The sequence below is a fragment of the Trachurus japonicus genome, chromosome 22, assembly GCF_045865225.1.
Source record: "Trachurus japonicus isolate A0001 chromosome 22, Traja_1.0".
Taxonomy (NCBI): Eukaryota; Metazoa; Chordata; class Actinopteri; order Carangiformes; family Carangidae; genus Trachurus; species Trachurus japonicus.
This window is the reverse complement of record NC_140928.1, coordinates 12,190,006-12,210,257: the sequence shown is the minus strand read 5'-3', so window position 1 is coordinate 12,210,257 and position 20,252 is coordinate 12,190,006. Positions and strand designations below refer to the sequence as shown.

Genomic DNA, 20,252 nt, shown 5'->3' with positions numbered 1-20,252 from the left:
AGACCAGTGTAAACAGTGTAGCAGAAAAAAGTGCACCAGTATTAGGGCTGTAATTCTCTCTTCCTTTACCACACGACCTCAAACTTCCACATTTGGAGATTTGTTTAAAATACAGAACTGTAAATAGCTGAGAAAAATACCAATTGGAAACTCTTCAAAGACTCATACAGTGTGCGTGCCATTAAGGAGAATTGGCAGTTCACCTTGTGCCATCCAGACTCGACTGTCCACCTCCTGCTCCAGAGAGAAAGACATAGGCCTATACTTACAGGCTTTAGATGTGCCTTAAAGGCAAAGCCCATAACCTTAGAAAAATGGTATTTACAGTAGCTGCATTATCCAGGAAAAAAAGAGATTTGGTTCAGGAATTATGGAAGAGATTAACAGAGGCTCTTTGTCGGGAAAGAAGGTCAGAGACCCAAAATAGTCATCAGGCCTGTCCTAGAAAGATCTTCCACCAAGCTGTCATTGCTGTTAAACCTATACATGCTACAATTGAGGCAGAGAGCTCTGGGAAGTGACATTGTAATTATTATGTTAGGAGGAAGGGAAAGTTTTACATGTGGATCGGGCTGGTTAACAGGTCTACAGCCGCGGTCACTTAAGACAGCTGCAGTGTGCCGAAATTACAGAGCACAATGACTCACACTCCTTCTGTGTTTAAGACCACTTGGCTCTGCTCAGGCCGGGACGAGCCCTCACAGTAAAACAGGCTCTCCACACAGAAACTGTTGGCTCATCAAAATAACAAACTCTTTGTTCTGCTTTGCAACATTGGCCCTGCAGACCACCTGGAAGAATTTATTATTTCTGTCATTATATGCTGATGAGCTTTGAGAGAAATATGATGGCTGAAGAAAGAGGAAATTTATGAAGTTGTGTGAAGAAAGTAAATCATCCAGACCCCACAAGAAGCTACTCGGATTTTTAGTTTGTAAAATTACATTTCCATAGCTTTAATCTATGTAATGCAGCTCACTCACACACACCAGGACTCAGCCCATTACTGTAGATGCCTCAGCCTAAACCTTTTCACAAAAAGCCTTTTATTAACAAGTGCATATAAAACACTGGAGAAATACAAGGGTGCACATTTCTTGCACATCATCCTGAACACCAGCATTACCTGTTCAAAAGTAGAGGGGGGTTTACGACTCATTTCACATAAATGTGGGTCTAATAGTTCCTTTAAAAATGCACTCAACCAGGACTTTTCTTTGTGAAAATAAAGTTTAAATCACTTGTAATTTCAAAGCATCCCGTCGAACTGCAAACAAGAACTGAAAGATCTGTCTCCGTTACACTTAAGATTAAATGTCCACCAAACAAGTCAAATTTAGCCTCTGAGCTTTTTTACACTTCGACTTCAGATTTGTTTTGTCTGCATGTCAAAGCCAGTCTCCAATGACCTGTGGTTAGACATGTTTAATGCTCTATGGTTTCCTTTATGGTGGGTGTTCAAAAGATACTGTGAAGTCAAGAAATACCCTGGACCCATGCAGAGTCTGACAACTTTCTATTTCCACGATCACAGCCCACGTGAAGCTCTGGACAAACTCACAACACAAATGTTTTTGGATTCAGTATCCACCTTTGGCAAGTCTCTTCAAAATATCCTGCAAATATGAAGTCTGGTCCCCTGAACCCATTAAACAAACACAATGAGGAGCCAGCTGCCACCGTGCAAACCATGTGGAATGAGACTTCAGTTTGTGTGTTCTCGTCCTGATTTATTCTGGGATGTTCTTCTGTCTGTGGAGCACCAATAACAAACTCCAAAACATCTGCACCATGCCGCTTGTTTGAATGATTGTGGGTTTGTTTTCCCTTTTTTTCCCCTTAATATTTTCAAAAAGCAGGCCAATAGAATAGTTTGGTGTTGGTTTTGCAGCAAGACTTCTGTTGACTTTTTGGTCACATCTGATTGCAGTTGACAAACCAGCTGCATATTTGCCATTTTCATTATGCATCATCTTTGTAAAGAATGGTGACCTAGTTGTTGGTTTTATTGATGTTTCAGTTTTCAGTCATTTTTTATATCTATCATAGAAACCAGAGAGGCTAGCAAGTATACCAGAATCCAAACACGTTAAATCATTGTCAACGCTGTCCTAAAACTATTCTCAATAAATAATATTCTATTCAAATCATCTTCTGGATTAAATGTAATTTTCTGCAACAACTTCAAGTAATAAAAACTTCTCGGTGCATGTTTGACCTGACGCTGTCTGTGGAAAAAAATGTACACTTGAAGCAAGTCAAGAGTTGATATTCCTGTGTTTATGACACAAACGGTAGCTCCCACTGCACCTGAATACACCAGCACTGCAACTTCGGTCTCGCGCGAGACTCCGGAGAGACTATGAATTAGATCGACTTTTACAAACATGTCGGCTTGCTTGAAGTAAATAAACTTCTCGGTGCATGTTTGAGTAGCCATCTGACACTGTCTGTGGAAAAAAAATGCAGCTTTGAGGCCTAAGCAGCGGAACTTGCATCCGCTTCCATTCATTTCTGCCGTGGTGATGCGGGGACAGACACAACTACCGCAAAACAGGAGCGATTAAACTGAAAATCTTCAGATTCCTTCTTTTAGACCTAAAATGTTAGGAAAATACAGCCCCGAGTTGAATTCGCCTGGAATTGTCCTTTAACTTGAAACCAAATGATTTTTATGCTGGTGAGTGAGAGGGAGGTGACGCTAATGTTGGCTAATGTTAGCAGTACCAAATCTTACAAATAGGTCCTTTAAGGCCAAAGTGAATTACCATTTCGGCAGATGAATTACTGTGTTAAACTCTGAAAATACATCATTCTGCAAACAGTGAAAGTCAAACATTGAAGTGATACAACAATAAGAAAAACACAATTTTGAGCTATTAATGTGTTATTTCTGGAGAGAAACAGGATGATTTTGTTTGTGTATATTACATAATGATTCCCATTTAGTCACAGTTAAGCCACTGTTTCTGGCTCTGGTCAGAGTATCGGCCCACACAGCGTACATCAGCCAGCAAAACAATCCTCTAAACCACACCAGACCGCGACTCGACCCCGGCATTGTTTTGGACATTCTGTACGTTAAACTTCAGCTCACTTCCTGTGATCACGTCTTTATATACAGTAAAACAAAACAAAAAAGCATGTGGAGACATATGCACTTTGTGTGGCCTCTAACAGTTTTTTAAAAGACAGACACTGGCTGGAACCAAATACCAAATATAGTTAGCAGAAACAACACTTGTCCTGTCTCAGTCATTATGGTGCAACACTAACTATGGTGAGGTGACACTGTCATGTATAAACACTGTTTCTTGGTTGTCACTCTGCATTTCAGGCACACTAAGTGTCAAATGTAATTACGAACTGACAAGTCAAATATAAACCCACCTCTGCTCTGAAGCAGTTTACTCTGTGGTAAGAGAGCGGAGCGTTTTCATCCTCCTAACTTCACAAAGATTTCTCCACACACCACAAAGACAAGCTGCTTTGTTTTGTTTTTTTGGCATTTGTTGTGAAATGGCTGGCGCTGCCTGATACAGACAGTGAAACCTTAAATTTTTTTGCAGGCTTGATGTAGTGGATTAGTCATTATCCTTAAATACAGAACTCCACCACCTACACTTAAGCACCAGAAATCCCATTAAGTTGGTTTTATTTAACTTTGATATCTTTAAATGATCCTATAATAAGCAGACACATCGAGTCGTATCTACTGTTTGACTGGGTTTTTTTTGTTTTTATTTTTCAAACAGAGACCTGGAACAAAGCGAGATGATAAACAGAGAGCACTGCAAAGTCATACTAAAACCAGCAAATACTGATTTCTTTCTGATGGAAAAAAAATCCATATGTGTTATTTTGACCTTCTTACCTTTGTAGTACATTGTGTGCACAAGTGTTTTGCAGCACCTCATAAACCGTCTGGCTGCACACTTCTTGTTAAATTAGATTCTGGCTGCTGCAACTCTAAAACTCTTGATTTCCTTGGCCAAACAAAGGCCAAGAAAGCCGCCTCAAACCAGAAGCTGAGTCAGACCTTTCCAGAAATAAACTTACAGCAAACTGAACTACGAAACCAGAAACAATCACATCAGATAAAGCGGCACTTGACTCGGTTGACTGGCAATAAGCAAGTTCTCGTTTTCCGACCAGTGATAACATCACAGGCGGCACGTGAGCGCAAATTTCCAACTCTCTTTAACTCATCCACTTAATTCAGAGTGAATTTCATGACTTTATACAACACAACAACCTAAAAGTAAAAAGTTCCAGTTTTTGACTGGTGTCTGGCTGTTTGCTGAATCTCAGAGAAGCTGCTCCACAGTCATCCAGCTAAAAACATTTTCACCTGAGCTGTTGTGGAAACATCCAACCTATACTTTCTTTTCCCCCACCCCCATTTTCCAGCCTTTCTAGGGTTTCATACCGGTGATCTCCTCAACACCGGCCCTCATCTCTTAAGCTACCACCACTGCCACTACCATTTTTCAGTTACTTTTACACTTCCGGCTCCATTTGGGTCCCTGTTTGTTTTCGGGACCCTGTAATTTCCCCACCAATCACTCCAAAAGGGCCCCCGTCAAGTCTGCCATTCATAAAGTTTAAAGTAGCTCTTAGTGGTCCGTTGAGTTTATTGAAACATTAAATTTGTATCCCAGCCGTGATGGTGTATCTTTAGCCATTTCTTAACTCACGTGCTCGGCCGAGTCCCCTTACATCAACCGCCAATTATGTTCTCCTCTTGGGTGTGGGTTGTAGCCTTGGTCAGCATGGCAAAGAAACCAGAAACATCAATTCCTGGGCAGTGGAGCGAACAAAAACAGAGAAAATGCGAAAACCTTTCCTCAAACACTGTTATCATTGTAGAGTACAAGCACAAACATCACCACCATTGCCAGTAACAGTGTCCAGCAGGGGAATTTAGTGAAATCTACGGACTGCTGTTAGATACGGATGAAGGCCTGAACAGCGAGCAGGACCTCAAGAGCGCCAGCAAATGTCCTCTGCAGGAAGGTCAGGCGAAGAAATTTTGCCTTGTCACGGCTTCCCATGCTTGTTTTAGACTTTCTCATCAGTGTTCTTCAATTAAAGACAATTAAAAAAATTATATTCAAATATTCTTCTAGAATAGAAGACATGAACTACTGCAAACAGGACTTAAGTAAAAAGAAAAAAAAAATCTAGCATCTCAGTGACTTGCCAGTGTCTTACTTTTCTAAATACAGTAAACATGTTTTATGTCATATATCAAGTGTATGACGTGACAAGAAGAAACTGAAAGCATGTGTGTGTTTTACAGTGAGGCGACAATATAAGGGTGAAGCGCCGTCACCGCCTTCAGTTTGATGGCTGTTAACCTAATTCCTAATGGTTATTACAATGAGGCCTGCAGACCACATCAAGTATCTGCGGTGCTGTAATGAGCAGAGCAGAGTGGGCCCTGCCGTGCACACTCACCGCCTTCAACTCTGCCACTATGAGCACTGAGGACACAGAGTCCCTCTCAAACGAGCGCACTGGCGTGTTTAGAAAATAAAAAAAATATGCTGCTAAGTTATAAACAACAACCAAATTACACTGTTAATTCGAGTTTTCCTCAAGCCAAAGTATACGCCGTTCCCAAGGCTGAGCAATGAATGTTTCATCCTCTTGACAGATGCAGATGCAGGTTGTTGTTTAGTTTTTTTGTTTCATTTTTATGCATAAAGAAATGAATCATTGTTCTCAGAACATTGGGGACTAAAAATGGAGATCCTCTTTTGCAGTGGTTTTTCCGTGTTTGAAAAACATAAATAAACTGAAATGATCTGGACCTATAAACATGTAAAATCCTAACTCCACCCTATCTTGCTCTGTTATTTCATCTAAATCTGACTAAAACTGGAATGGCTGGTCCTCCTCTTGGAGCACAAGCATAAAGAGTTTTTAAAATAATACAGTATAACTAAAAAATATATAAACTGGTGGCACCAGAAACATGTGCTGTGGTATTCACTAGTAAATCCACCAGAGCAGGAAGCTTCTGCTGCTGAACACTCTGGTAAACATGACTTAACTCAGCGGATAAACTGCGAGCAAACATGTGCAAATCAAAATTTAAAATATGACTTACACTATTGGCCGGCATGTGATTACTCTCCTGTTTGAGGTATGCCTGTCACGTGTGTGTGTGTGTGTGTAATGTGACAGTTCTCCATCATCACACCAGCCTCAGGTCGTCAGGCTGCACTTTCACTATAAACCATCCCTCCTGTCTCCTATGAGCAACACTCCAAACATTTGGAAATGAAGATCACAAATTACATTATGTTTTATTTGAAAGGAAGAGCAAACTTAAACAATGCTTGCCAAACATGATTAAGTGCCATGAGCCAGAGAAGGTAGCACTTTGGAAAATTGCAGATAATTTGGCCCAATTTACAAAAAAAAGAGGGTTCAAACAAGCCTCATGTTGAAGAATCTTTAATTATAGCCGTGCTGAAAGATGCCTGTCACAATCACGTGTGGAACAGACGCCTCATACAGAAACTTGGCGAACCCCTCAATCGTGCAAGAAGTCGTGCGAATATACACACGTTGTCAGCACCGAGAGCTGTATATACATCATGAGAACACAGGAAGAACATGTGCCATAAATGGTCCCATGTTCAGGGAGATTTTTGGGATGGAACATAGAGTACCCTACACATCGTTTATGGCCACTTGTGTGTTTGAGAACATGTGATTATTTGGGTGTATGCATTTCCTATGTGGCTGGGCTGAAATTGAGAAATTACAGTTGGAGGATCTCAAAGTAAGCAAGGCAAGGTGGAGGGAGAGGGTGAGGGAGGATAATACTGGAGGATAGAGCTGATTGAGGAAATACAACATCACGACAGAAACCAGCTGTAATTGTAGGAATAGGCCCGAAACCCCTGATGATACACACACACAACGAGGGGGCCAAAAATAACAGGTGACCACAGGGGCATGGCCCCTTCTCCACAGCAGCAGCAGCAGCAGCAGCAGCAGCAGCAGCACACTCGCTCCATAGAGGTGCTGTACAACAGTAAAACCTGCCCTCTGGTGTCCAAACACAAGGAGTGCACACAAGGGCTGTCGCACACTGGGTTGCATTCACGAGGCTGCACAGAAACAAGCCCAAATGTCTTTCCCAGTGACTCCTTATATAGTTTTATTAGCTGTTTTGAGGGTGAAACACTTACAAAAATACACTAACTTAAGAAAAAGTATTCATCCAGAAATAGAGACTCCAGTTAATACCCAGGAAATGTACACAACTAACATGTGAAAAAACAAAAATATATCAGATTCTTAAGACATTACACTTTAGGGCTAAAAATAATTATTTATATTACATCTCCGGTACATTTTCGTCCATGGTACTCTGAACAAACTTTCCCCACCACTTCCCTTGTTTACCTTATCATGGCAGACATAGAGGTGTCCAGACGGTCAAGAAAGGTAAAGGCGTTGCTCCACCAGCCGGCTGGACAAGATGTAAATTTGGATCCTGGTACTGTACATCCTCAATGCAAGCTTTGTGAAGCAGCACAGGTGCCTCTACCCACCTGCTGTCCTTTTGCTTATTTATAGAAGTGCTTTGACTATTTTCAGAAGTTAACATATTTATACAGGGGATCTTATAAACACCCATTAATGTAAACATAAAAAGCATTAAAAAAAAGTTTAAATGCTGCATGAACACAGCAAATATCTGTGTGAGAAGGCTGAAAATAATCACTTTATTCTTCTTACATAGCTTGTGTTGTATTTATTTATTTTTTTCTTTGAAGATCATCACTTTCTAGTTCTGAAGAAGACTGAAATAAGTGATAATCATGTGTCTGGATATTCAAGACATGGAGGCACCCTGATGTGTCATGCCCACTTTGGGCAGATCTGTCTGCTAATTACAGCCTTGCACTGAGGAGGGAGGTACTTGCATGGTGGGGGCTCTCTTTTTTTTCTTTTTTTAATGATGCGAGGGGCAGATATGGTATAAATACCCGCATCATTGTACAGAAAGGCAGCATATCCTCAGTTGTGCTCCTACCCTAAGGATATACAGCAGCATCAGGAGCTCTCTGGTGCTGAAGAGATTGGTTTTCCCTCCTTTGGATGCTGGTACGTGTGTTTTCTCTTCCATGTTGCCTCTCTAAACAGTTCCTATCTGGAGGAGTGCAGTCAACAGCTTAGCTGTGTCTATAGTCCTGCAGTGGTTCCTACTGCAGGACGGGGAAGGGAGGCACATTTTGGCTTGCTTTGAGCTTCCTGGGTGAAATTTAGACAGTACTGAGGGGTCCAGGATGCTCTGAGTGAATCAAAAGCTGAACTTCACAACCTGTTACTTTAGCTTATCCTATCCTACTTGCTGCTTGTTGCGTTTTTGCAAAGATGTATAGCATTTACGAACAGTTTTAAACTAGTCTTAAACTGAAGTGTGCTGAGATTTTGTACCTTGAGACTGGTTGTGCTGACTGCCTCCTTGCTTCCTCTGCAGGTTGGACGTTGCAAGATGGACATGCGTGTAGCAGGCATCCTCCTCCTCATGGTGACCATGGCAGCTGCCCATGGGGAGCGTTATGTGGTGAAGAAGTTGGTGAAGGCCGCCCCTCAGTACCAGCCCTACTCTGTGAAGAGCCAAGGTAAGACATCACTAACATCTCTTCTCTACAGTCTCTTTTGTGACAGTGCTAGCATATTCTGCTTCTTGTGTTGTCACTAACTCTGTGTCTGCAGTCAGATTTTCCTCTCTAAAACCTTGTTTTTTCCTTAAACAACATTTTATGACAGTCTTGCCTTACCTTTGAATCTGCACAGAGGGAATAGGCATCTTTGTTGTGGCCAATATGGGATAAGCATATGTAGACAGACACATGCTAGCAGCCACAGCCAGCTGCACTTTACTTTGAAAACTCAGCTCCACCTTCTCTGAAACCATCCTGTTCTCTGATTGGCTGCATGCTTCTCCAATCACACAGTGCATTTACATCTGGGATTTGAATAACACTTATTTACTCAATGCTGAGGTTTTCAGTTTTATTCTGCTGCAATGTCCTGCAATGCTACTTCAGGCAGCCAGAGCAGCAACATTTTTAGCCTACTGAAATGATTTTTTAAAAACTTTTATCATTTTGTAGGAACTTTTTAAAAACTTACTGTGCTTGTGCTTGCTTGTGTCTTTTAAAAGCTGGTAGCTAGTGAATATCGGACCAGGATATTTAATGTTTCACTCACATTTCATATTGTTTTGTAATGTGCTGGTTTAGATGATCATCAAAATGAATATTTTGAAAAGCATTATGATATAAGTCTGCCCTTGAATTCAGCTCTTTTTTTCTCCCTGCTTTTTGACTTTTTAGCTGTAGCTAACTCTTACCAGGGCTTTTGCCTTCAGACATACGTGCATATTCTACCACATGTTGAATTTTCCTTTTTGTGCAAAAACAAAACAAAACAAAACAAAACAAAACAAAACAAAACAAAAAGAACACCATGATTACATTGCTGAAAAAGTTGGTTTACTACAATTTAGAAAATGTAATCATGGCTTGGCAAAGATACATTACAGAATATGAAATGTTGCTCTAAATTTGAAGCAACATACTGCTATTTTTATTTGGGAAAGTAGCTGTTAGTGAATTATTTTGAGTTTGACACTGACAATTACAGTCCAGTCACCCAGCAGTGTGGTTTGATTGGGTGTGCCTGCTTAAGTAGAAGTAGAAACATCTGTTTGGCTTTATACAAACTCAGCCAACGAGTGAGCCTTTTACATTTAAACACATGTGACCACATTAAGGCGGCAAATAAAAAAGGCTCCCTCTCATTTAGACCTACTGTTTTACAAACAAGACACAAGATCTCTTAAAGCTCTGGGACAAGCACACATAAAATAATTTCATTTCATTTAAAGCTTTTCAAATAAATGACTGAATAATAAAATGAAAATATGATGTAGGCTAAATATATAAAAAATAAAACAGGCACAATATTATATGGAGCATTTAGAAATTTTAAGACTAGAAGATTGATTTAATATAGATACACAACTGAATCAGTTCCATGTAATTAGACCTCAAAAGTATCAGAAAGGCTCATGGGACTAAAACTTGCCTCACCTCTAAACAGAAATCCAATACAACTGAATCAATTATTACTGATCAGCAATTTTATATTGCATTCACCATTCCATGGTGCAAAACAAGAGAGCATTGAATGAGATTACTGCTAATATTTTTTCTTAAAATTCAATTCACATTTGATTGTTAATCAACAATGTTGTCACTCAACAGAACTCAATCAAACCTCACTCACATACCCTCAAAGCTGAGAGTTGACCTTGTTCTTCAGCATTTTTTTCACCTGTAATTAGATTAGATTGGGTTCACTATTCCATTAAAAAGCCAGAAGTCACACTAACTAGTACACTTGTTAGTTCTGTGGGATTTTGTCTTGTTTATTGCTGTACTGATGACGCCCACTCTTTCACTCTTCACAGCAGGTGAGCCTGGACCTCCAGGTGAGCCCGGCCCCGAGGGACCTGCTGGCCCTCCTGGCCCCGCAGGTGAGGATGCTGTTGGCCATCCTGGACCCCAAGGACCTGCTGGACCCCCTGGCGCTCCTGGCCGCTCAATTGCTGGCAAGCCTGGATCCCCTGGTGGACCTGGCAAACCTGGAAGCCATGGCGCACCTGGTGAGAAGGGAGACACTGGAGCCCCTGGCGGTCAGGGACCCCGAGGAGCCCCAGGAGCCACTGGAAGCCCCGGACCCGCCGGCCTCTCTGCTACTGGCAAACCCGGACCTTCTGGTCTTCCTGGAGCCATGGGACCTAGAGGAGAGTCTGGTCTGAAGGGACACCCAGGTATTCCTGGACTTCCCGGTCCCAAGGGTGATAGAGGGATGGGAATTCCCGGAGCTCAGGGTGAGACAGGACCTGAGGGACCTATGGGCCCAGCAGGAGAGCCAGGTGCAGCCGGAGTTGGAAAGCCAGGAAGAGCAGGTGCCCCTGGAGATTCAGGAAAGCCAGGTAGCCCAGGTAGAGATGGTGCCCCCGGTGCCACGGGACCACAGGGGCCCAAGGGACACACTGGTGCCCCAGGTGTAGGTCTGCCAGGCAAGTCAGGTGAGAATGGTGCTCCCGGTCTCCCCGGCCCACAGGGCCCTAAAGGCCACCAGGGCCCTGCTGGAGCCACCGGTGCTCCCGGAGTCCCCGGATATGGAAAGCCAGGTGCAAATGGAGAGAAGGGAGCCACAGGAGCTACAGGAGCTACCGGAGCACCAGGTGCAAAGGGTGATATTGGTCATACAGGATATACTGGTGCTACTGGTGCTACTGGTGCTACTGGTCCTGCTGGGCCCCAGGGGGCAACAGGGTTCCCAGGTGAGTCTGGTGCCGTTGGCCCCAAAGGTGACACAGGTGCAACTGGAGCTCAGGGAGCTAAGGGAAACAAGGGAGATCAGGGAGCACAGGGTTTCCAAGGAAAGCAGGGTTACCCAGGAGCAGCTGGCCCCCCTGGATCCAGAGGAGCCACTGGAGCCATGGGTGAGAAAGGAAATGTAGGTGCCCCAGGTACCCCAGGTGCCCCAGGTATCCCAGGCCCTGCTGGACCCAAAGGTCTGACTGGGCGTGCAGGTGAGCCAGGCGCTGCTGGTGGTGATGGTGCCCAGGGTCCCAGAGGACCCACTGGGCCTCAAGGTGCTGCTGGTACTCCTGGTCTTAAGGGACACCCAGGTCTCCCTGGTGCCCCTGGCCCTGCTGGTTTGGCTGCTAAGGGTGTCCCCGGACCTCAGGGTCCCCCTGGTCTGCCCGGTGACTCTGGTGCTGATGGAGAAGCTGGCCCAGCTGGTCCTCCTGGTCCCCCAGGTCCTCCCGGTGAGGTTATGTTTGAGAAGGGTAAGGGATATGGTGAGGTGATGGTCAAGGCTCCCATGTCTGCTTTCACTGCATCTCTGGCCACCCCCTACCCCGCTGCTGGCACCCCAATTAAGTTTGACCAGATCGTGTACAATGCTGAGAATCACTATGACCCTGAGACCGGCATTTTCACGTGCCAGATTCCTGGAGTCTACTATTTTGCCTACAGCATCCATGTTAATGGAGCTCATGCCCTGGTTGCTCTGTACAAGAATGGCCAGCCTGTCATGTTCACATATGATGAGTACAGCAAGGGCTTCCTGGACCAGATGTCCGGCAGCGCTGTCCTTCTGCTCGATGAGCAGGACACAGTCTACGTCCAGATCCCTGACGATGAGGCCAATGGTGTCTTTGCTGCCGAGAATGTCCACTGCTCTTTCTCTGGGTTCCTCATTGCTTCAACGTGATACGTTGATACAGTAGCTCCCAAAAAGCCAACCAACTAAATTTGCAATCTATTTCTCAAACTAAAGTAAACTCCCTGTTCATTTTCCTCAGCCAAACAGACAGGCAGTTCACCCTTCTTTGAGGAATAGTAGCTTCTCGACTTGAAAACTACAAGAAATAGGTGCTTAGAAGAAGGAAAACTAATTTATGAAAACAGATGATCAGGGATGGGGAAGCAATCCACAAAGTTACCAGTGAGCTTTTGTAATGGAGACAGCATGTGAAATTGAGGTGTTATAACTGTGTTGTGTCCTGACTTTTTCTTTTCCACTCTGTTCCTTTTATACTGACTTCAACTGGCAAGTCTTAATTAAGTGTTTGTCCGATTTGTTTTGGTTTTCTTTTTTTTTTGTTTTGTTTGTTTTTGTACAACCATGTCTTTGTTTGGGTGACCAATAATCTTATTAAAAGTACACAAATACTTTCTGTGCAACATGTTGTAACTGTTGTCCTTCTACGTGACTTGAATATTGTGAAATGGTAATGGTCAAATTGACTGTTATAATGAAAAAAGTCACCAGAATACTGTCATAAAAACACCAACTGTTTACCTGCGACATGTTATATCCCTGAACATGCATTATGTCATGTAAAGCATAATGACCAAAATAAAAGATGTCTTAACAAATGTTTTGTCTTGAGAGCATTTTTAATGGGAACCAAATGAACACAAATGATTTAAAATTGACATATGGGAAATTTTTGATCTGTTCATCTGGGGCGTAACACATCTCAATCTTCAATAAAAAAAAAAGATCCACTTTGATCAGTTTTGACCATGCTTAAAAAACAATCCTTAACATGTTGTACCAGCCTCCTTATGCACTGGGGTCAGAGGTCAAATACAGAGCTGTGCCTCTTTGGCCAGGACAGTATTTCCTCTTGAATAACACTTCAACCTTGAGACTTTAATGGCTGCCCATTATTTTTATAATAAGGTACAAACTTACAGTCTAACCTTCCTGTAAACCACAAGAAAAATGAATAGTAGTGTTTTTTAAAGTAATTTATATGCTGGAACATTTAATTGCTGGAAAAATATTAAGGTGAATAAATAAGATTATTATAAAAAGAAAAACAAGATAATCATAATAGTTCTCTTTCATCAGTTAGGAACAATGTAGTCTGTAATAATGTCCTTTTACACTATTACGAGTTCTGCCCAGTTCTTTGTACAATGTTTCCCCCAGAAATGTTGTTAAGTATAAATATGAAGTTGTACAGAATGGAAATACAATACTTCTTCTGTACAATGTGTGTGTAAGCATACAATAATAAAGAATCCTTAATTTGTTTTCTTGTAATTATTAGAAGAAATCTACACCACATGAGGCTCTGAACATGGCAAGACACAAAATGAGCTCATAATGTAAAACCGACCATAGTCTGGTTCGAAATCCTTTTACAAACTTGCAATTAGTCAAAGTACTATAAACAATGAAATGTGGATTCACATTTTAGAAAGTAGTCGTGTGACTGTTTGTGGGTTTTTCACACCATGGTCCCTGTACAGAGGCTGAGACGGATGGAGGTGATTATATATAAATTCTCTCTCCACATGATACGGCTACTGGGTGTCTGCTTGGCAGCCAAAGTTTTCAAAAACTACTCTACTGTGAAAGTCTGAATACAGCTGTGCTGAAAATAGTTGGTGTGTAGGATGAGGGGACAGGGATGTTCCTCTGGCAGGGCAGCAGCTGTTTGATCTTCCCTGGGAGAGAGAGTGAGACGGCGGTTAGGTGAGGGGCCCAAGGGACAGAGCAGAGAGGAAGCTGGTGGAAGGAAAACACCGGAGACTGCCATCTAAAGGGGACGGCCATTTGGAGACGGTCTGTGGTTGGTGCATGAGGTAGGTCAGACAGGAACACAGACGGAGAACTGCCTCTGGTCAACTCCACAAGCCACACTCCAAAATTATCTGCTGCACTTAAAGGAATATGTCACTTTGATATATGTTTGTTTTTTGGAAGTCTCACATTTCTATGCATCTCTGCTCTCACGTGTCCAACTTGCTCAAAAAGAAACAAACAAAGCAACTGAGGAAGGAACCTGACACCCCGAGTAGGATGGCGTATGGCGGTGCAGTGTGCGGCATGATGGGATACGTCATGAGCCACACTGGGGGCCAGAATAGGAAGCGAATCCCTCAACAACGTGAACCAGGATGGGTGTGTAGACCAGGAAGCAGGAATAGAAATATTATGTGTAAAACACACCCATCTTGTGGTGGCTGGAGCTGCAGTACACAGGGTTAAACTGGGTACAAAGGAAATAGATGGGTTGAAATGAGCAGGGCAGAGATGTGGGCGGCTAAAAACACCCAAGTCTGCTGAAACCTTGTCTCCCCTTAAAAAAAGGTCCTCGTGTTTTCGGGGTTTTTTTAAACTTTCGGATAAGAAATTCCAACACGTGAATGGTGAGCAAAAGCATCACTTAGGGCAGTGCTGCAGATACTAAAACTCTGGATGGCATAAAATGTTTGCTTGAAACACTATCATTTTTGGTGCAAAATACAACTCAAACCCCAAATCGCTTCACATAATTACACTGTGGTAGTTCTCCAAGTCATTTCCTAAAAATACTACATGGCAGAAAACACTTCCTTCTGGTTCAGGGGAAAACAGGTGCTCATGATAATCACATACAACTAGAGTCAGCTGAAAAAGGCTTAGAATTGGTGGTTCACAAGCTTTTCTGTTGCCTTTTCTCAGGCCTTATCAATACATATGCACCTGCACTATTAAAAATTGTTGTATTGATATTTTTGTCTTTAAACCACTGCAATTAATGTAATTTGTAGTTTTACACCCAAAATATCTTGTTTCCAAGTGTGATGTTCAATGTATTTTTAGTTGAGAGAAGAAAAAAAACTGAATCTGTTGAATTGCTCATTTACACAACCAATGTTTTGTCAGTAATGCACCACATGAGGGCGCTGTGAGGCAAAGACTCAGTGGGTGCAGTTATTTATCTGGTGGATGATCTCAGATGTAGATTAGTCTGAGGGGTCTAATCTATGCTAAGCACTAAATAAAGGAGCTCAGGGAGCTCAGTCCCACTTGATTCCTTTACTCTCCTGGAAAACAGACTGAACACCTTAATACCACTTTGTGGTAATGTCACATCCATAGACTGTGTCCATCCCATAATGAATAAGGTGGGGCCTCATTATGAATCTACAGAAAGGTGCAACTCTGATCTCTTTATTATGTGCTTAGATTTCCAGTGGTGTTGTAGTCATCACAACTTGATGCAAGATTTGCTTAAAACATCTCCCAATTTTATTCAATCTTACAAATGGTGAAAAACAAGAAAACTTCATTTACAATGGGTAATCTGTTAAAAACTTCAGTCATTTAGGTACATCTCAGTCATAAAACCAGTAATATCAAAGTCTATACAACGTGCATTACTACAGAGTTTTGAAATGGTGGAGTCTAATGGAAAGTGATGAGCATCTATTGTTTTGACAGTTAACTAAATCTAGTCATTCAGAAATGGTTGTGTCCACAGGAGCGTTGAGCTTAAAGAGTTGTAAACAACTGTGCACTGCAAAGACAACATTTAAGACTTGGTTTAGGACTTTTCCCTTTAGAATATCACAATGTGTCAAATCTTGCAGACACAGCTTTAGCTGCTACATCCAATTGCCCAGCACCAAATACTTTGATTAAATATGTCAAATTCAGCAACATGTCAACACAGTCATGGTTTCATGTAGAAAAAAATAACATTCACACTCACATTCGCACTTTCACACTCACCCACGTCACAAATGCAAGCACCAATGAGCAGTGAGGAAGCAGCACACTCTCCAGTACACCTCCTGTCCATCACTGCCACGGACACTGCAGTCATTATGGATGAGATGGTTGCAGAATAGTAAACAAACACCAACAAAAAAAAAATTGACAAAAAAAATCCCTGGTTTTAGACAAGTCCTCTCATTCCTTCAGACGGGCTCCATCATCTCCTTCATTCCGGTGTCTCGTTCAGCAGGATTACTCGGCGGCGGCGGCGGCGGCCGTGGCCTCTGGACTGGCTGCCGTTTCTGGTTCAGTGGCTGAAGCTTCAGCTGGTTTCTCCTCTCCTCCTGCTGCTGCTGTTTCTTCCGCCTTCACCTCCTCCGCAGCCTTCGGCTCCTCAGCTGCAGCCTCCTTGGCTCCCTCCTCAGCAGCCTCGGCCGGTTTGGTCTCCTCGGCGGCCGCCTCCTCGGTTGCCGCCTTCTCTCCTTCAGCTGGCTCTGCTGCCGCCTCTGCTGCTGCTGCTGCTGCTTCTCCTTCCTCTGCTGCCTCCTCAGATTCCTTCTTGGTCTTCTTGAAGGAGAAGCCGCTGAGCTTGAAGGAGGGTTTCTTGAAGGAGAAGCGCTTTTTCTTCTGCTTGCCATCCTCGCTGGTGGATGGAGTGCCTTCCTCCGGCTTGGCAGAGGCTTCTCCGTTTGTGGCCGCCGGCTCCTTCTCTCCATTGGCCTCGGCACCCTCTACTTTCTCGCCTTCTTCCTTTGGCGCCTCCTCAGTAGGAGTGCTGCCGTTGGCCTGGACCTCAGCTTTGTTGGCCTCCTCTGCAGCTGGAGAGGCATCACCGTTGGTCTTGGCATGGCCATTCTCCTGGGGGGAAACAAGCAAATCTCATTCCTGAACAAGCACAGCAGCATGCCATTTTAGCAAAAATTAGTTTTGAGTGTTCATTGCTTGTCACTTTGCATTTGAGACCAAACATCAGCCTATATATTCTACCATGTGAGTGCAAGGCTGCTACCTGCAAAATCTGGCATGCCCCTGCTTAATCAAATGCACCGACTAGTAGTAACCAATAGGAAAATTGCCCTAAAACTGCAGCAACATCTGTTACCAGGAGAGTGACGACAGATCTATGGCTTTCAGCAGTAGGCTACTCGGTTAGACTGCAGTTCCGCCGGGCTCCAGCAGGTGGCGTTCAATATGAAGACGGTGCAAACAACATAGAAATTTTGGGATATTTTTTCCCCTTATTTTAATGCTCCATGTACTCAAAGTGTGCAATTTTCAGTTAGAAATATTTCCCCTCATCTCATCCTCCATGCTTCTTCATATCAGATTGATTTAGTGGGGCGTGGGTGTATTAAAGCGTGGCTTTCTTTCTTGAACCTGGCAACAAAGGCGTGGTATCGTTTTTTAAAATGGCCATGCCACAGTGAAAGCGGCCACAAACCCCCGCTGCACACTCTACACCCATATGAATTAAAAAGAAAAAAGAAAAACAGAAACAATTGCAATGTGCAAAAAGGTGAAGCTGCTGTAAAATATTTGCATTCATTTTTTAAATAAAGCAATTTCTGATGATTTATTCTGTCAAACATTCACCAGATCTACATTTTCAAAAGATTCAATTTATATAGGCTATGCAAATATGGAAATTAAATTAATTGAAATTAACTATGGCTAGCCTATATAAAAAATGAGATCTGAGTAACAAAGCACTGGATGAAGCAGAAAACAGAGACAAAGCAGTCGCCGGTGAAAATGGATACATGTGGCCACTTTCCCTGATGCCGGTGAGCGTGGGGATGCGCTACAGGGAACATGGAGCACGCCATTGACGCAACACATCGCTAAATTGAGACAAAAAAATCCGTGTGAGCAATTAAGATTTTAATGATTCAAACATTAATTTACCTGTCCGTTTGACTTGGCTGCAACAGCTGCGCCTTCTGCTGCTTTTTCTACCACAGCTTCCTCTTTTCCAGCGGTTTTGGAGATTTGTGCTCCCATGCTTTTGGTCCAACAAAGGAACCCCAACTGGTTCAAATGAATGAACAAAGACCGCAAGCTTCCTTCCCCCCAAAAAATTCAAGTCAGACGCCGGCGACACCTCCTTCTACGAGCGAAGCCGAGGAATCAGCCCGAAACCGAAGTGACCGCAAAGGGACGTGTGAGAACTTGCGGGGAAAATTGTGGAGAAGATGCGAAAGAGACGCGAATTCTTCCAATTTTTTCTCGAGAGCGGAGTTTGTAAATGGAGGAATTGGCCCCGCCGCAAATGAGATGCGGAGTACAACGCCCAAGTCCGCTGATGAATGGGCAACAGGGCTATGACGACACAGCCGCCGCGTCTCCTCCAATCACAAGTCCGCACTCCAACGAGAGGGAGGGGGGTCATGGAGTGGGGGTCCACGGACAATGGGAGAGACACAACAACATGGCCAACAACTTGTTTTATATGCACATTACAAAGTTGATTTTTTTTAAAACTGAGATTTAATGGAGCTGTATAGGCTATCACCTATATTTTCATGTAATCCAATGTCACAGAAATATTCTTACTCCAGAGATATATGCTCTTCCTATACAAAAGTAAACAACATCGCCTATTAGGAGATTTGTTTACCTAAAAAAACAACAAAAATGGCCACCATTTCTTTTTGCAAGCAATTGACATCATTTTATAGATAGCCTTTTTTTTCCCACTGGCAAATATTTGGGCTATTATTTATGTCAAGTAGCCTACAGTAAGTAGTCAAAAAGAAAAAACATTGTCTTTTTTTGTAATTTTGTGTATACAATAATCTACACCATGGCTCTAAATGTGTAGGTAATGCCAGCCAGCACCAAATCAACAACAACATGTTTTGGACAGCTGAGCGGGCAAAGCAGAGCTCAGCTGGTCTCATGTTATATCATCACGCACACTCCTGACATATGCCCCGCTCAGTAAACAGACGTCCCCTGTAACTATAAGCCCCTGTGCCCACAACTTCCCTCATCCCTGCTCTTGCATAATAGCGTCTTGTCTGCTTGTTGCAGCTGGAGCATCCCAGTGACCCAGATATAATGAGAGTTTATGGTCCCGGTGCTGTTTTGCTGCTGCTGCCTTCTCCATCCAGCCTGCAATGCTCCGACTCCACCACCAGCCACAAGTCTCCCGTCTCTCTGCCATCACTGCATGACCCACATCTCCATGGTTACCAGTCCAAAATGGCCCCAAGGAAGAGGTTAGCACGTCAAAGGCTGAGTGATCCTGACTCCTGGTTATGGAGAAGTAGGGTGAGAGTGAGTTGAAAACTAAGCGGCGCAGACAGCAGTTTGAGGATTAGGGTGACTTCTTTCACCCACCCTCTCTTCATCAGGCTAACTAGGCCACACTCATTGTTGTGATACTCTGATTACATGCAAATCTGCATTTATTATGTTGAGCTGCCATGAATAAGTGAACCCGAGGACAAAGCAGCAGGGCATGGAGTGTTTTGAAAAGCACCATACGTCCCAGACAATTAGATGCACAGATTTCACCAGCCAGCAAAAGATACTGTTATATTTCTATGATGTTTAGGCCTGTAAGTCAGGATCCTATAAGTGTGAAATGTGTGTGCGTGCAAAACTGTTGTGAATTAATACTTCTAACTAATCAACACAATAAGCAAAATGTTTCCAACAAACTTCACACAGTAAATAACCCATTAACAGTCCCATGCAGAACAGGGTAAGTTTCTTTATTGTTGAGATGTACCACATGATAAAGTTGTGTTTGAAGAGGTTTTCAGATTCAATATACTGTTTTAGACAACAGGATCACAAATTCTGGCACCTCCCAAGATTTGCATCAATTAAATATCCCTCAAAAATTTCACATAAAACAATTTGCCATTTTACTGAATAGTTAAGCTATTTTAAATTTCCTCACTGGAGCTTGAATAGTCTTGACTCATCTTATGTTAAAAGATTAGTCAGCATCAATTTTCATAATGGATTAGCCCTTAGTCAAGTAAAATAAGATTCTCCAGTGTGAGGATGTGCAGCTTTTTCTTGTCTAATAACCAATACTGTAAATGTAACAAAACAAAACAGATTTTTTTTTTTTTTTTACTATTTTCCAAGGTTTTACAGCTAGAACAGTTTGAAAAAGG

General features: G+C 42.8%; 2 protein-coding genes across 2 annotated transcripts; one reads left to right on the top strand and one right to left on the bottom strand.

Annotated features, from left to right (window-relative positions):
- The first annotated feature begins 8,023 nt into the window (after positions 1 to 8,023).
- col10a1a (collagen, type X, alpha 1a) lies at positions 8,024 to 12,998 on the top strand. Its single transcript, XM_085767143.1, has 3 exons — positions 8,024 to 8,130; positions 8,507 to 8,651; positions 10,508 to 12,998. The coding sequence occupies exons 1-3, from the start codon at positions 8,125 to 8,127 to the stop codon at positions 12,328 to 12,330; spliced, it is 1,974 nt and encodes a 657-aa protein (XP_085623269.1). The 5' UTR covers positions 8,024 to 8,124; the 3' UTR covers positions 12,331 to 12,998.
- A 2,630-nt stretch (positions 12,999 to 15,628) lies between these two features.
- Positions 15,629 to 18,292, bottom strand: marcksb (myristoylated alanine-rich protein kinase C substrate b). The gene is made up of 2 exons (XM_085768484.1): positions 18,025 to 18,292; positions 15,629 to 16,977 (listed from the first exon to the last, which is right to left on the bottom strand). Exons 1-2 carry the CDS (start codon positions 18,118 to 18,120, stop codon positions 16,372 to 16,374), a joined length of 702 nt encoding a protein of 233 aa, XP_085624610.1. The 5' UTR covers positions 18,121 to 18,292; the 3' UTR covers positions 15,629 to 16,371.
- Between the last annotated feature and the right edge of the window lie 1,960 nt (positions 18,293 to 20,252).

Coding starts and splice junctions, on each gene's coding strand:
- marcksb (XM_085768484.1), bottom strand. CDS start 18,120: ATGGGAGCACAAATCTCCAAAACCGCTGGAAAAGAGGAAGCTGTGGTA. Junction 16,978..18,024: donor CAGCCAAGTCAAACGGACAG/GTAAATTAATGT, acceptor GTTTCCCCCCAG/GAGAATGGCCATGCCAAGAC.
- col10a1a (XM_085767143.1), top strand. Junction 8,652..10,507: donor CTACTCTGTGAAGAGCCAAG/GTAAGACATCAC, acceptor CACTCTTCACAG/CAGGTGAGCCTGGACCTCCA.